Here is a 15670-nt window from a genome sequence, read left to right on the forward strand (position 1 = left end):
TACTTATTTATTGTTTCTCCCTTCCCACTAGGATTTTAGCTCATCTGTCTAGATCATTGCTATATCCTTAGCATCTAGCATAGTGCTCTATGGGGCATTGATGTTCTATAAATATTTGTTGAATGAATGAATTTATTCAGTGCTTTATCATTTAAAAATGTGCTTTCATGTATGTTAATTTCTCATGAAGCTTGTGAGGTCATGATTATTACTCTCTGTATTAGTCCGTTTTGTGTTTCTATAACAAAGTACATGGAACTGGGTGTTCTATAAAGGAAAACAATATTTATTGCTTACAGTTCTGAGGCTAGGAAGTCTGAAGTCCATCTGGTGGTGACAATAGTGACCCAGAGGTCTCACATTGCAAGATGGTGGAAGCAGAGAGAGAGCAAGACAGACTCTCCTCTTCTTTTAAAGCCCTCAGAACTATGCCCCTGGCCACCATTTTTATTCTATTCACTACTGCATGATCCTACAATCCAATCACCTCTTCAAGGGTCCACTTTTCAATTACCATAATAGGATTTCCCACCCTTTTAACAGTCACACTGGTGGGCCAAGTTTCTAATACATAAAGCTTGGGGGACACAATTCAAGCTTCAGGGAGTTTTAATTCACAAATTCAATAATTTGAATAATTCATAATTCAATCCACTACAATCCCCTAGTCTTATGGATGCAGAAAGTGAAGCTCAAGAGGTTATGGGTAACATCCAATGTCACATAACCAGTAAGTAGAGGAAGATGGTCCTGAACTTGGGCTCTCCAATTCTAAATACTGCTCTTTCCACCAATGCATCTTGCTTCTAGCCTGGTTGGTGCTATAACAAGGATGGTATGTGCTAAGCAATGCTGACCAGTTCTTTGACAATCTTTATTTCAGGCCTTGGAACAGTACTGTGAGCTGTGCAGACTATCTCCACTCCCCCCTGACTCGGGGGCACACTCCATTTGGTGACAGTGAAATAAACCAGAGTAATCAGCCAGTGGGATAGAAGAAAGTAGTATGGAGTAGGCAGTCAGGAGTCTGGGATTCTAGGCTCCACATTGCTCCTTAGTTCATTTTCCTTTTCTGCAGACCTCATTGTGTCCTTCTGTAAAATGGGTCAATTGAACTTGCTGACTTTAAAGATCCCTCCCAGTTCTAACAATGCCTTGACAATTTCTCTGTTTCCTTTCCAGTGCTTTCCTTTGTTGCAGTTGAGGAAGAATGCTGGTAAGTACATGAGGTGGGGCTCACAAATGGCATACAGTAAGTTGAGCTTCTAAGAAATCCTCGTGGTCCAGCTGATTAGGCCCCTGAGCAGTGGAGTCAATTGCTGAGATGCAAAAGCCGGAGACATCTCTCTGTCTCCCTCTACTGGAAATTCTCACATCCTCAGGCCTGCCTTTTGGCTTGGATGCAGAGCCTCTTTATTTCTCAGATGGAGATTGTGCTCTTGCCAGGAAGCCAGGGGAGGAGTTGCCTCCAAGGCTAGCAGCAAGTGGCAGCCACCCATAAGCTTCCCTTGTTCTCAAATGCCTTCTTTCCACTGAGAAGAGTATTAGGGGTGGGATGTCAGGAGAGGGAACAGGTAAGGGGAGGGTAAAGAAAGGAGACTTGGCATTCGGGGTTCACTGTTTGTGACATTCCCAACACTTGCTTTATCTAGAAGGCTCCCAAGAGGAAGTAGCCTTCAGAGTTAGTTAGACTGAGGGGAAATATGTAGCATTGAGGTGAAAAAAAAAAATCCCTTCTTTTGCTCTCTAACAAGTTTCTTTGAGCCTGATTCCCTATCTGCCTTCTACCTCTGGTGTTCTAGCTGGGTGTGGACAAGTGGCATTCTGGGAACAACTTCCTTCCATCGAGGAGGACACAGTTGTCTAAAGAGGGATGACTGCTTTAGGGAAGAAGAAAAAGGATACTGGCCAGGAGTTTGCTGCCAGAGCCTGGACTCCTGGCATAGGCTGGGCTTCGCTGAGGTCATCAAGGCCATCCTCCTGGCTCCAGCCTGACCTATGCCATCCCCACTAGCTCCTGTTTTTCATCAGGATTAGCTCATGACTTGAATGAGCATAACTTCTAGGTGACAGAGCTCGGGGCCGCTGAAACAGAAAGGCACCAATGAACAAGTGGCATACTAAGGGCCTATGAGACATCTTTGGGAGATGTTGGAAGAGACACCCAGAGCCCTTGCTCATGAGGACCTCCCAAAGCAGTTGGAGCTGGTTTGCACATAGTCTTACTGGGAGGCAGAGAGAGGATCTTGTGACCTCCCAAGGACTTTTCTACCTTAGGATCCTGAGTTCTCAGGTGGTGTCTGCTAAAAAAGAACTGACAGGGTATGGTGTTTATTTGCATTGCCATGACAGCAGATGAGAGGGAGCTTATTTTGAAGCAAGAACACTGCTTTGATCAGCATACAGCATACATCTGCTTGTTTACTCCCCCCATTTCCTCCCCCCATCACCATTACAGGGCTTCTTGCTGAGCACAGTTCCTGCTTTGCAACAGAGACTTCTGGGGGCACAAAGTCTGTGTGCTGCCCATACTGGAGGAAGGACAAACTTCTCCATTCCAGAGACACCAGCTGCAAAAGCTAAAAAGAAACCCCTGAGGCCCTGAAGTAGTGACTCCCAGACAAATGCATTCACAGCTGCCAAGATGCCTCATTAGGATGTCTGTGCCAAGCTGAGGTGCCAGTGCTGAACCCTGGGAGGATGGGCACCAAGTGACAGAGTGGTCTGTGGCTTCTAGAGGAGAGAGGAATATCTTTTAGGGGGTGGGGACAGGCAGAAGTGGTTGCTACATACAAAGCTGGGGTGAGAATGGTCTTCCTGCGTACGTAAAAGTTTGAAAATGTCCATTTAAGGGCAAGTGTGAACACACTATTTCAGATTCAAGGACAATCTGATTCAAGGACAATCCTACAGAAATTATGAGTTCATGTGGATGTGGCAATGGTAGCAGCAAGGCACTGGGAATCAGGGCACCTGGATTTTAGCCCAAATTTCACTGTAGATTCAGTGTGTGAGCCCAGGCAAGTAACTTCCTCTCTCTGGACTGGTGTCCACATCTATAAAATGGAGCTTATTGCATGGGATTCTTGTATGGATCATAAGAGAGAGTGCATTCGAAATGTCGAAGTGCTGAACAAATGTGATTAGTTCTGAGATTTAGCTCAGGGAGGGAGCAGAACTCTTGATTTGTTTTATTATTTATTTACTTGTGAAATAGGTAATGCTTTCACATGTTTCAAAATTCAAGAAGTACAAAAATACAGTGTCTCCTCTCATCCCTCTCCTTCAGCCACCCAGACCTCTTAGAGGTGACTAATCTTAGCAGCTTCTTGGGCCCTTGATGAGTTTAGAAGACCTGAAGAGAGTGAGCTGTGCTAGACAGGACTGCAGTGTGGGCTGTCACTACCTGATCTGGGTTAGGGAAGCTGAGGGGAGCGTACGGAAAGGGCAACAGAGCAGGAATTGTGGAGCAGGAAACGTGGGGCAGTAAGAGCAGTATTCATTTGGGACCCTGTCTTGACTACCACTCATGGTGGAAGGATTTAAGTAAGAGCCTTCCCCTCTCTGAAACTCCATTTTCCCATCTATACATTGAGCCTATTGTGTTCTCATATGCCATTCTTCCAAGTGCCACCAGAGCAGAACAGAAGTGGTAGAGGAGAGGCCCAGCCAGGGACATTTGAGAGGTGAAAGAGCCAAGACACTGACTCAAAGCTGACCGTTGCATATATAATTTGCATATATAATCTTCCTCCTGTTAGGATGAGTCAATCAAAGATTTTTCTGACACACCACTGCTTTGTCATAGTGGTCCCACTGACAGGAATCCTTGGAAGGTATTTCATAGGCTTCCATGGCACTGTCTACAGGAGACCATTAGGAATGTTCAACCGGCTTCCACATGTGGGGTGCTGCCCAGGCCCAGGAGGATGGCCTGAGAACTTTGAGTGCCTCGCTATCAAGGCCCCAAAATCCAGTAGCACTTCACTTATTTGTGAACCAACTTCACAATTTTTGCCATCACTTCATCCTGTGCCACTACTTACTATTTTTCTTTAAATCAACATGATTTTAAATAGTAACCTCACCCTAAGCTGTAATAGCTATGAAATTAGATTTTGGTGTACTAGTTCCATTTTTCCTAATATGCATTGTTAAATATATACCTGTCATGATTCAGATTGCCAATATACCACCCCAAATCATCCCATGCCAGCATATACTCAACACTGGAAGCTTGTGGTAATACAAATCAGGTCGGAAGGAGCTTCAGTCTTTAGGGGCTCCCTCCAGGACTACGTGCTCTCGGGCTCCCTGCATCACTCCATACTTCTTCCAAGTCCTCACTCACACCGTGTTGCTTGAGCACGAATTGCTGCAAAGATGGAAATAGGTTCTGCAGCCTAAAAGGAACTCCTTCCTCCGAACAAAACCCACAATTCAAAGCCAATGTGAGAACACTTGACTAGGGGAGCCAGAAGCTCTAAGTTCTGGCTTTGGCTCCTTCCCTTGCCAGCTGTGTGACCTTGGGCTTGTCTGTTCCCTTCTCTGGGTCTCAGTGTCCTCGGCTATAAAATGAATAGTTTGCTCTTAATGACCTCTAAGGTATCTTACTGCTCTGAAATTCAATGACTCCTTGACTTGCAGACCCCACACTTCTGCTGAACCCATTAACTCCCCTTTTCAGCAGCCCGCAGAGGGGTGGAGGCTGCTGACCTTCCCTCCCTCTACCCTTACATCAAATCCTCCCAGAGGCCCCTTGCTCCCAGTGCACAAAGCTCCTTTTGTTGCCCAGAGCCATTCAGGGCTTCTCTCCAGGCTCCTGCTGAAGTGGCTGAGGAGACCTGGGGGGTAATAGTTTGCCTGCAACAAGAGCCCCTGCTGTAGGGGCTGTGGGCTTGGCCTCAGCACCAGACTCCATCCGTCAGCTATCCCAGACCCATCCCTGCAGCTCGAGGGGGTAGGGAGACTGAGCTAAAATGTAGAAAATAGAAACAAATACATTTATTTAAGATGTTATTGGCTATCACCTCTAAGTCTCAGAAGATCAGTAGACTACAGTACAAAGCATATGAAAATCATCATCATAATAATAATTTAACCCATTTCCTCTCTTTGAAAAATGACCAAATCATTCTTGTAACTAATTCTTGACAGATTGGTCATTTAACATTTGTTATTTAACAGAGAATATTTGCAGGGCATAATTTCTCTAATATTTGACAGATATTTTACACTGCAACTCAGAATAGTATAGAGATCTACTTAGTTAGGGAGTATCTGGAATTGATTATCATTTGAGACAGGAAATTTTTTAACCATGATCTTCAGTGAATTCAACCAAGGGAAAAACACTGGGCTATGAGTTGAGAGGCCTAGGATCTAGTCTCATTTCTGCCATTAACTTCTTCTATGACCATGAGTTAGTCTTCTCCCCTCCCTTGGTCTCAGTTTCCTTGTCCACAAAATGAGAAGGTTGAACTACAAGGTCCCGAGGTCCTATGCACTTTGACTCTATGTTGTCCACCTCCCCCCACCCCCCAATCTCTGCACCACCCACACACTGGCTAGAAGCCAGACTGAAAGGCGGGGGGGAGCTGAGGGTAGGGTCAATAGAAAGGGCAATTTCTTTTTTTTTTTTTTTGATATTTTTTTTTTTTATAACAAAGCTGATTGTACATATCTCTGGGGTACAGAGTTGAATATCAATACGTGTGTGCAGTATGTGATGCTCACATCTGAATAATTATTATATAATTATTATATACTATTATATTATTATATACTATTATATATTATTATATAATAATAGTATATAATATATACTATCATTGCTATTCGTGGCCCTTTACCCAGTCCTCCCTCCCCCCTCCCTTCCCACTTCTAGTAACCTCATTTCTCCTTTTGAAAGTTCAATGTATTATTGTGAATGTTGTATCTTTCTTTCTTTCTTTTATTTATAGGTTTATATTTTAGCTCCCACTTATGAGTGAGAACATGTGGTATTTCTCTTTCTGTGCCTGCCATATTTCATTTAATATGATTTTCTCTAAGTTCATCCATGTTGTTGCAAATGGGAAAGGGCAATTTCAAGATGTTCTTTGCTATGGGGGAAGGTTTTCCAGGCCTGTGGAGGAGCGTAACAGCTTCCTTTGAGGCCAAAGGGACTGGGAAGCCCAGGTTCCCAGTTCTTGTTTTCAGGAGCGCAAAACAGAGTCAGGCCCAGGCTTACAGATGTAGGTCAGGCAGATGTCCCGAGGCACAGCCAAGCTGGCCATTTTCACAGCCTGGTTTAATCCAGAAGATTAGGGGCTGCAGAAGGAATGGGAACTGCAGGTGGAGCAACAAGTCTGAAAAAGACCTGGGAAGTGCTAGTGGACACTAGCACCAGAAGGTCCTGTGGATTCTTCACACTTGACACTAAAGATTGTAATTCTTCATCATTCCTCTGGAAACCATCTTCTGCTCCAGGACTCTTTTTCTTGGTTCGGGAACTACCATCCACCCAGTCACTCAAGTGAATCATGGGTGTCACCTGTACTCCTCCATCTTTCTCATTTGCCACCATTCAGTCACCAAATCATGCTCATGGAACCTCTTGGTAATGTTTCCCAAATCTACCCCTTCTTTTTCACCTGTACCACCATAGCCCTCCATGCAGGCCTTTCGCAGCTCTGGCAGGTATGTTTGCTACCGCTCCCTAACTGGTCTCCCTGCCACCATGCTTTCACTTCCAGTTCACCTTCCAGACTGCTGCCAGATCTTTCTTTTAAAAAAAAAATTTGGTATGCTCAAAAACCTTTGGTTGTTCTCTACCTTTGGCCAAAGTCCAACTTCTTTGCATTGACACTCAAGGTCCTTCACAACTCAAACAGCCTATCTTTTTTGCTTCATCTCCTACCACATTTCCACCTTTTGAGCCCCATGGGACAACTCACTATTTCCTGGACATACAACGAACCCTCATATTGGACTCCACTGGATGTGTCCTTGCCAGCCCCACTTCTTGGGCTGTCAAACCATCCGCTGGACTCCCTTTGCATCTTGTCCATCTCTCTATTACAACACATCACACTGTTCTTCATTAGCCTCTTTTCTTTCCTGTCTCTCTGATAGACCATGAGCTCTTGATGTACAATGAATACATCCGACTGACTCCTGTATTCCCAGAACTAAGCACGGGGCCTCAAATAAACAATGAATTGGCCAAGGGCTGTCATTTATTTTTGATGGCATAGCAAAAGAATTTCTGGTAATCAGACTGGTGACTTCTTCCTCGCAGCAGACTTTCTTCCCTATAATTCCAGTTCTGAACTAGCTATTACACATTGAAATAGAGCCCCACTGGCTGCACATGACAAAAGGCCTTGAGACAGGGCCCCTTTTAAGGGTCCAGTAGTTCCAGTCAATGGTGCAGATCCATGTAAAACACATTTCCACCTTGAAACTTGGAGGTTACCCTACATCTGAAGACAGGAAGGGTACTTACGAACCATATTAACCAGTACTTTCTCAAACCAAGTACTGAGGAACCCTAGAGTCCCCAGAGATTCCTTGGGGGACATGAGAGAAGAACAGAGTTGAGTGGTTTCTCATTCTTGCTTCGTTCAACCAAATATATTTTACCGTTTGGAAGTTCCATGAAGATTTCATTTGGAGACTGGAGTTGGCCACATAAAAGTAAATATTGGAGATCACAGCTTGAGTCTAGTGTTCAGTTGCTAACTGGCTCCTTTTCATACCATTCCTGCTACACGCCCACTCAGGCTCTGACCACCCCTTGGAGTCTCATAGAAGTAGTAGTGTGTTCCTTCTTCCCTATGACCAGTCCGCTGGCATTTAGAATTTCCCCAAGTCTGAGGTAGAAGGGACCTTATAGCTCAAACAGTTCAATATTCTTATTGCAGTTGGGGGGCCTGAAACCCAGAAAAAGTCAGTGATCTGCACAACAGCATATAGCTGGTCAGTGGCAAAACTGAGACTGGAATCCAAGTCCTCACTCATTTATGAGGGTACTTCAAAATTTCATGAAAAAATAGAATTAAGAGATAATACGAATCTTTCCATGAACTTTTTGAAGACCCTTCATATAATGTCCTCCCCAGAATCTGTGCTTCCCCAGAATTAACAGCTCCACCTCCTAAAATCATTTCTCACAGTCCTGATGACTCTTCCCTAAACTTACTCCTGATTGGCAGTAACCAATGGCTGAAGATCAGCAGCTGAGCTTGTGAAAGCTCCATGGCTCACAGGCTTTGGTCTGCCTGGGGAAAGGGCAAAGGCAAAGGAGAACAAAGTAGTGTCAGAAGCAGAGCTCTTCTCATCATCCTCTTCTTTCCATTGGACTAAATTCCATTCAAATAGTCCTCCCTCCATGGCAGGGCAGCCAAGGAACAGCTTTCAGAGGTCACTTCTGACCTATCTGCTAAAGGGTTCCTGCTGTGTGATCTTCCACATCCCAAACCCAGAAACAGGAAGAGTTGGTTTGGTTTTCTTTTTGAGAAGAAAAATGAAAACATAGGAAGTAGTGCTCCTGAGAACACAGGCTTCCAACTCTGTGTCCATTTGTCCCTGGAGCAGGATATTTCAGGGAATACATTCCACAGGGGAAGGGAACAACCTCCCTTATTAAAAACAAAACATAAAACCCTTCAAGGTTTGGAAAGAGAAAAAGGCCAAAAGGAGACTCATAAGAAGGGGAGGGCCAGTTGCTTCAGAATCTCCAACCCTTGCCCTTCATCCCCCACTGTAGCAGTCATTCTTTGATCTCACTGCTATCACCACATCTGGCCCCCAGAGATGCCCTGCTCCCTTTAACCTATGGCCCAAGGGAGAGTCTAACCCCTTTTTCTTGTTTCCCTGAGGATCACCAAGTAGGCTGGTACTCACAACCTTTCTTTAAAACCAAGAAAAAACAGACATAAATTAATTACAGAACACACAAACAGCAGAGCAACATTCAGACTTTGCAAAGTACATGCTTCTTGTTTTAAGAAACCCAGCAAAAGCAGGGAAGTGCTTTGTCAGTCCCCAAATATCTCCTGGGATAACTACTTTGTTGCTCCTACTGGGCTGCTGTAAGTTTGCCTGGCTTTCTCCCTTCTCTGATCTCTGTCACTGGGAGGTGGGTGCCATCTTGTTTCCTTACTGCTGTTGCTAAAAGGGCCAATGCAAAAGATTTTTCAGAAAAAAAAAACCTTCCAGAAACCCTAGGGTCCTTTTCAGTTCTGGTTTTTGGGCTGAGGAGTGTGGCTAGTTCACAGCTAGTTACCAGGGTAGAAATGTGGATCATCTTTGGGTGCCAAAGAAACGTGGTCTTGCAAGGAAATCAGATCTGCCCACTTCTGGAGCTCCTACAGGCACACATGTACCTGTGTCACATGTGTGGCCCACACACACACACACACACACACACACACACACGCACACACACACACACACACACACACACACACACGCACACACACACACACACACACACACACACACACGCACACACACACACACACACACACACACACACACGCACACACACACACACACACACACACACACACACGCACACACACACACACACACACACACACACACACGCACACACACACACACACACACACACACACACACGCACACACACACACACACACACACACACACACACGCACACACACACACACACACACACACACGCACACAGAGCCTCTGCCAAAATCTTAGTTTCACAGTATAAGAAGACCTATGCCACACAAAAATATACCACTGTCTCCCTTGGGGCCAGAGGTAAGCAGAACCTTTTCCTGGACAGTGCTTCCAAGATCATCTACTTGGAACGGCTTATTTTACCTAAAAGATCTGGGGGCAAAACATCATTTTTATACTAAGCAAGCATAGAACCGTTGTGATACAGCATGCAAAATTCACATGAATCTGTAAGATAAAAGTGGAGACTTCAAAGAAATTTCCCACTTGTGCCTTGCTGTGTGGGATTCTCCTCCAGCTTTTAGGGGTGGTGTGGGGGAATGAATTCATTGTATTCAACCATTTGGGGGAACTTTGGTGCAAAAGTCTGAGAAGCACTGACTGAAACGGTGGGCTCCTTGAGGGTAGAAACTTTGTCTTATTCCTCTCTGCATCCTCATGCCTAAACCAGAGCCAGCCCCAGAGAGAGTGCTCAGGAACCATTTGTTCCATCTGCCCATCCACCCATCTGTCTATCCATCCTTGCCAAGAAACAAGCAAAAAAGGTAGCCTTAGGGTGGTGGAAAGAATTCTGGAGAATTCAGACAGCTCTGGGTTTGAATTCTGACTTATTAGCTGTGTGATCACCTCTCTGAGCCTCAGTTTTCTCAGTTTTAAAATGGGCATCCAAATACCCAACTCCTGGGTTTTGTGGGACCTAAGTATGGTAACGGGAGTAGGAGTGTTCTATAAGCTCCCAGGCAATACACAATTATAGTTATTAAATTATTATGAAATCACCACCATGATTAGCCCGGGCAGTAGTGTGGGGGGAGGGGGGATGTTTTCTCCAGTTCAGAAGTCTGACTTGAGATTAAGAAAGCAGGAGCTGAGGCCTCAGAAACGAGCCCCTGGGCTTCTGGAATGGAGAGGGCAGATGTTGAATCCTGGCTCCAGAGCCCCACCCCCCACTCTAGGGAGGCAGTGTGCAGGCCAGAGGGGAACTTTGGGTGGAGTGACAGAAGGATCAGATGTGCCTTCTACACCTCAGGCCTCCAAAGAACAGATGTGCCCAGGACTGATTCACAAGGGTCATTCATCACTGGGGCTAAACTAAAACCAGGCATGATGTGCTGACTTGACTGCTAACAGAATTTGTAACCTTCAGCAAGTCCCTTCTCTCCGGGCCCCAATTTCCTCATCGTTAAAATGAAGGAATTGGATTGGGTGGTCTCTAAGGCACTGTGAGCTCCTTCACACTATGTTCATATGACTCTTAACTGGAAAGGGGTTTGGCCTTGATTTTCCAGATATGTGATCAATCTGGTCATCTGGTAATTTGACATTGAATCCTGGACCCTGGTGAAAAGCAGTTGGGGAGGCAGGTACCTGGCTGAGGTCCCCTTCTGTTTGTAAGTCTGCTGGTCTCTATGGTTCCGTCTGGCTGAACTGGCCCAGCTGGACATCTTCAGAACAGGTCGAGATTACAGTCCATGTGAGGAGCATGCGGATAAAGCAGGTGTTTCCCAAGCCCTGGGCTCTGGCCCAGGTACCTCACAATATAAAATGAGGAAAGGAAAGAAAACAGGAAATCTTACCCACTACATGCACCTTATTAATTGTTCAGGAAGAATTCCTTCTAGGCAGGCCTGTTGTCTCAGAAGTCAGCAACAGCTGCTGGGTTGGAACGGCTGACTTCTGCAGTCTCTGCGATTCTCCGATCCCCGCCGCCCCCTCCCCCCAGTCTGTTTAGACCTTTGCCATTCTTCAACGCTCAGCTCAAATTTTGTCCCCACTCTCTTTCAAATCCCCAGCATGCTGCGTATCTCTGTCTTATAGCAGGGATCATGTTCTTCCTCATGTTTAAGCTATTTCCTTTCACATATGGATTAAAAATTAAATACATGTTCTGAGTAAAAATTTCGACCTGTATATCTGGATAGAAAATGGTGAGCCAAAGTCCCATATCCCCTCACTCCCACTTTCCAGAGCTAGCTACTGTTAAGTGTTTGTTTCTTTTGTTGTTGTTGTTTGTTTGTTTGTTTTGTAGTTATCCAGAAATCTATTGTCAAAGCTGTTGAAAATGCAAAAGCATGATGTTTTGGAGCACTGGCTCTGAAGTCTAAACAGCTGTGTTCGAGTCTCAGCTCTCCAATTGCTGATCAGATCAGCTTGGATAAATTCTGTCTCCTCTTTGGCCCTCAGTCTTCTGCTTTCACAGGGTTGTTGTGAAGGCCAAATGAGACCAAAGAGATGAAAGTGCCTTGGAAACCGCAAGGGGTGCCCTATTTATTGCCATGTTTGTCTCTGTGACTTAACCCCCATCTGGGGCTGTGTTCCCATTGCCCTTAGTTCCAGTGACTTGTTCAGAACAGGCAGGTGGTGATGTGGGGGCCATGGAACTGAATTCTCAGGGTTATGCAACACCTGGAGGTGTTGATGCTCTGCTTCTGCCCTGTTTCTGGGCACACAGCTCTTTGACCCTTCTTTGAAGCTAAACCCAGCTGAGAGGACCATTTTTCTGAAGTTACTTGGCTTGCAAAATGCTGCTCCTCCACCAAGTGGGCACTGGCCCAGCCTCATTGCCCCACTGCACTTTCATTACTTTGAAAATTCTTCAACTCTTGTTCCCCCCCCACACACTTCACTCAGCTCCTAGTTCCTCAGATTCTGGCCCTAATGAATGCTCTCAAAGCTCCCTGACAAAAAAAGAAAAAAAAAAAGTGGCCAAGAAGATTCAATTTCCTAGAAGAACCAGATGTAAAGCTGTTGGCAATTAGAGCTGGAAATCTCCTCAGGTATTTAGTCCAACCTACATCACCACCCTTCAACCTTTAATAGGTAGAGAAACAGACCTGGAAAAGGGAAGGCACCTGCTCAGGGAGATAGTGGCTCTGGCAGCCAAGTAAAAGCGGGAAGGAGCAAACCTCTGCAATTTACCTATGGGCCGAGGGGTTAAAGTTGAGGGAACTAGCCTGGGGAAGGTGGGTGCGGCCTAAGAAGAGATGAATGTGGCTGGAGAAGGGAGGATCAATCAGAAGAAGCAGTCGTTGGGACCAGCTGCAGGATTTCCCTGGAAAGTGGAAATAGAAGAAATGAGAGTGTTGTGGTTTAACAAGTTATTGTGAGTCTTGCTGAGCAAGAAGAGGGAGGAGACAAGAGAGAAAATAGAGGGGGACAGAAAAGGAGTAAAAAGGAAAGAAGGAAGACTAAACCAGGCGAATGGAGGAGATTTAGAGTGATAGGGCCAGTAAGGGGTAAATGGAGCAAACCAGTAGAGTTCTGTCCCATGCAGACCATCCAGCCACCTTATAAGTTTCACCAGATCTGCCACCTGACTTCTTCTAGGCTCTGAGCATGTGAGCCAGTCCTTATTATCTTAGCAAACTCAGCATTTTTGCATTGCCCACTGTTTGGAGAAGTTGCTTGAAATGTAGTCTCTACCTCAGCAGATTTGGCACACCATCATGAGGGTACCACACAGCCTGGCTTGGCTGCCAGAGCAGGTGCCAGGTGGCCAGCTTTACAGTCATGATCTGATTTTCGTCACATAATCACCTTGTGAGGTGACCTCAGCCCATTTTACAAATGAGGGGTAAAATAATTTGCCAATGAAAACAACAACAAAACAACAAGAATAAAAATAACTAAATACAGCAAACCCTTGAACAACATGGGTTTGAATTACATGGGTCCACTTATAGGAGGTTTTTTTTCCATAAACATATTGGAACATTTCTGGTTAGGTATGTCATGTATGTGTGATATACCAAACCAGTTAAGTAGCCTACCTAACAGTAGGCTATGAGTAGGCTGTTAGCAGTTAAGTACTACTTAAGTAACAAAGCTGAGCCATCCAGTGGGGCTCAGGGCACAAGGCATGGTGCTGCTGGGGCCAGGGAGAAAGTGGGTCAAAAGCAATACATGGATTTTCGACTTTGCTGGGGGTCAGTGCCCCTAACCCCTGCATTGTTCAAGGGTCAAGTGTATATTTTGAGAAGCAATACATGCACTGATTAAGAATGAGGGCCCTGTAGCCAAACTGCCTGTATTCAAATTCCAGTTGCATCCCTCATTAGCTGTGTGATCTTGGACAAGTTGCCAAACTCTCTGTGCCTCATTGTCTTTATCTGTAAAATGAGGATAATAACAGTGCCTTCCTGAGAAGGTTTGGAGGGTTCAGATGAGTTGATCAAAGTACAGCCTCTGAAAAATACCTGGCACATATTCAGTGCTCAATAAATGGTAGGTGTCATTGTCATCATCATCAGGATGTGCAGGGTGCTGTTCTAAGCATTTCACCTATATTAGTCATGTAACGATAACTCAGAAGGTAACTGAGGCTCAGGTGCAAGAAGAACATATTTGGTCCATTGGCTTTTAAAACTTTCTTAGATTCAGACTCTTTTTCCCCCCAAAATTGAATCCTATGTGAAACCCCAATATAAAAAACAGATCAAATCAGCATGGCTCTGACTAAAGCATGGTGAGGTAGGGGTGGTGGCCTGGATCCTCCTGGCTCAGCCTTTCCTTGTTCTCCCCTCCCCCAACATCCCCATGGTAGGCACTCAAGTTCCTCTCTGGCCACTGATCTAGCCCATCTAATCTTTTCATGTTCAGATGAAGATATTATAACCCCGAGAGGGCAAATAACATGCCCAAGGTTACAGAGCAAGTCAAAGTCAGAATTGGGTGGCACCACCAGGCACAGAGAGCAATAACTTGGTCAAAGAGAACAGCCTCCTTGATTAAACTAGAACACAGAACATTCCAGGCTTGGGAGAGAAGAGCTAGAAAACGAGAGTGAGTGGGAGGGAAGGGAGGTGCCTGAGTGTGACCAGCCTCACTGGACACTCATATCCTCCTGGGGCCACCCTAGACTTCAGGACAACAAGACAAGATCCTATAGCATGGGGCCACTCATTGCACAGGGGTTCTTCTGTGACAAGGGATGTAGTACCCTTTCCCTTAGGTCTCCAGACAGCAGGGCACAGCTGACCTGGGGCTAAATCCTGCTATCCAGACCTTCCTATTGGGCTCTCAGCCGGAGCTGGCATTTTCACAAGGCTCCTTCTCCTGAAGGGTTCCAGGACAGCAGCCTGACTTCCAAGACCCTTTGTTGTGGGGGAAGTATGGAGTCGGGGGAAGGCCTGGCACTCCACCCTTTTCACAGCTTATGTGTGTGTGTGCTGCAATTTGTGCCACTGCCAATGCTGTTTATCTAAGAATCTCTGTGCTGCCAACTTTTGTTTCCAGGACTTTGGCATGAGTTACATGGGGACACCACACTGAGGAGAAATTCTCTCAGAGAACTTCTTTGAGAACTTTGGGACTCCTCTGGAATCCCTTCTTCTGACTTGATCTGTTGAGCCACTCAGGTCCCACGAGAGCCCTGGAACACTGAATCTTCAGGGCCGGGCAAGGCAGGGGCAAAGCCCAGGTGCAGGGTCTGTAGTTGCTTGCCTCTCTCTAGATGAGCCTCAGAATCACCATGTGTACCATGAAAGGGTAGACCAGATGCTTTGTGAGGGCCCACCAGCTCCAAGTGGGGCTTGTGCAGAGGCCCTGGCCTCTTGGTGCTCTCTCATGCACTGGCCTAGAATCCCAGGGGAACATACCAAGTGATGGCTGCAAACAAGGCCCTCCTGGCTAGTCACAAGAGGGTGGGGGTACAGGAGGCAGGGTACTGCCCCTCAAGCTGCAAACCACTCCTCTGACACAACGGCAGCTTTTTTTTATGACAAGGCCAGTTGCTCAAATGGACAGAGCCCTGGGACTCTGAGCTAGACTGCAGGGCACATGTTCCTGTGTGCTGGTGCTACACCCTGCCAGGTGATAGGAAGAGGAGGAGGGGGTTCTGCAAGTGGTGACTCAGGTAAAGGTGTTTGTACTAAGGCGAGGGAGTGGGGTGGGCACTGTAACTACTTCTTAAATAAAGGTAGAAAGAATTAATGGGCATTAGAATCGAGCAGCTTACATGACGCAAGGTCAG

General features: G+C 45.8%; 1 protein-coding gene across 2 annotated transcripts in view; it reads left to right on the top strand.

The window, feature by feature from the left end:
* Positions 1-15670, top strand: part of STARD8 (StAR-related lipid transfer (START) domain containing 8) — a 75781-nt gene that overhangs the window by 14520 nt on the left and 45591 nt on the right. For both annotated transcript variants that reach the window (XM_008568855.1, XM_008568857.1), the window contains exon 2: positions 1183-1216. In XM_008568855.1, coding sequence (XP_008567077.1) covers positions 1183-1216 — 34 coding nt within the window. The remainder of the gene's footprint in view (positions 1-1182; positions 1217-15670) is intronic.

Source organism: Galeopterus variegatus, unplaced genomic scaffold (genome assembly GCF_000696425.1).
Source record: "Galeopterus variegatus unplaced genomic scaffold, G_variegatus-3.0.2 Scaffold447, whole genome shotgun sequence".
NCBI lineage: Eukaryota > Metazoa > Chordata > Mammalia > Dermoptera > Cynocephalidae > Galeopterus > Galeopterus variegatus.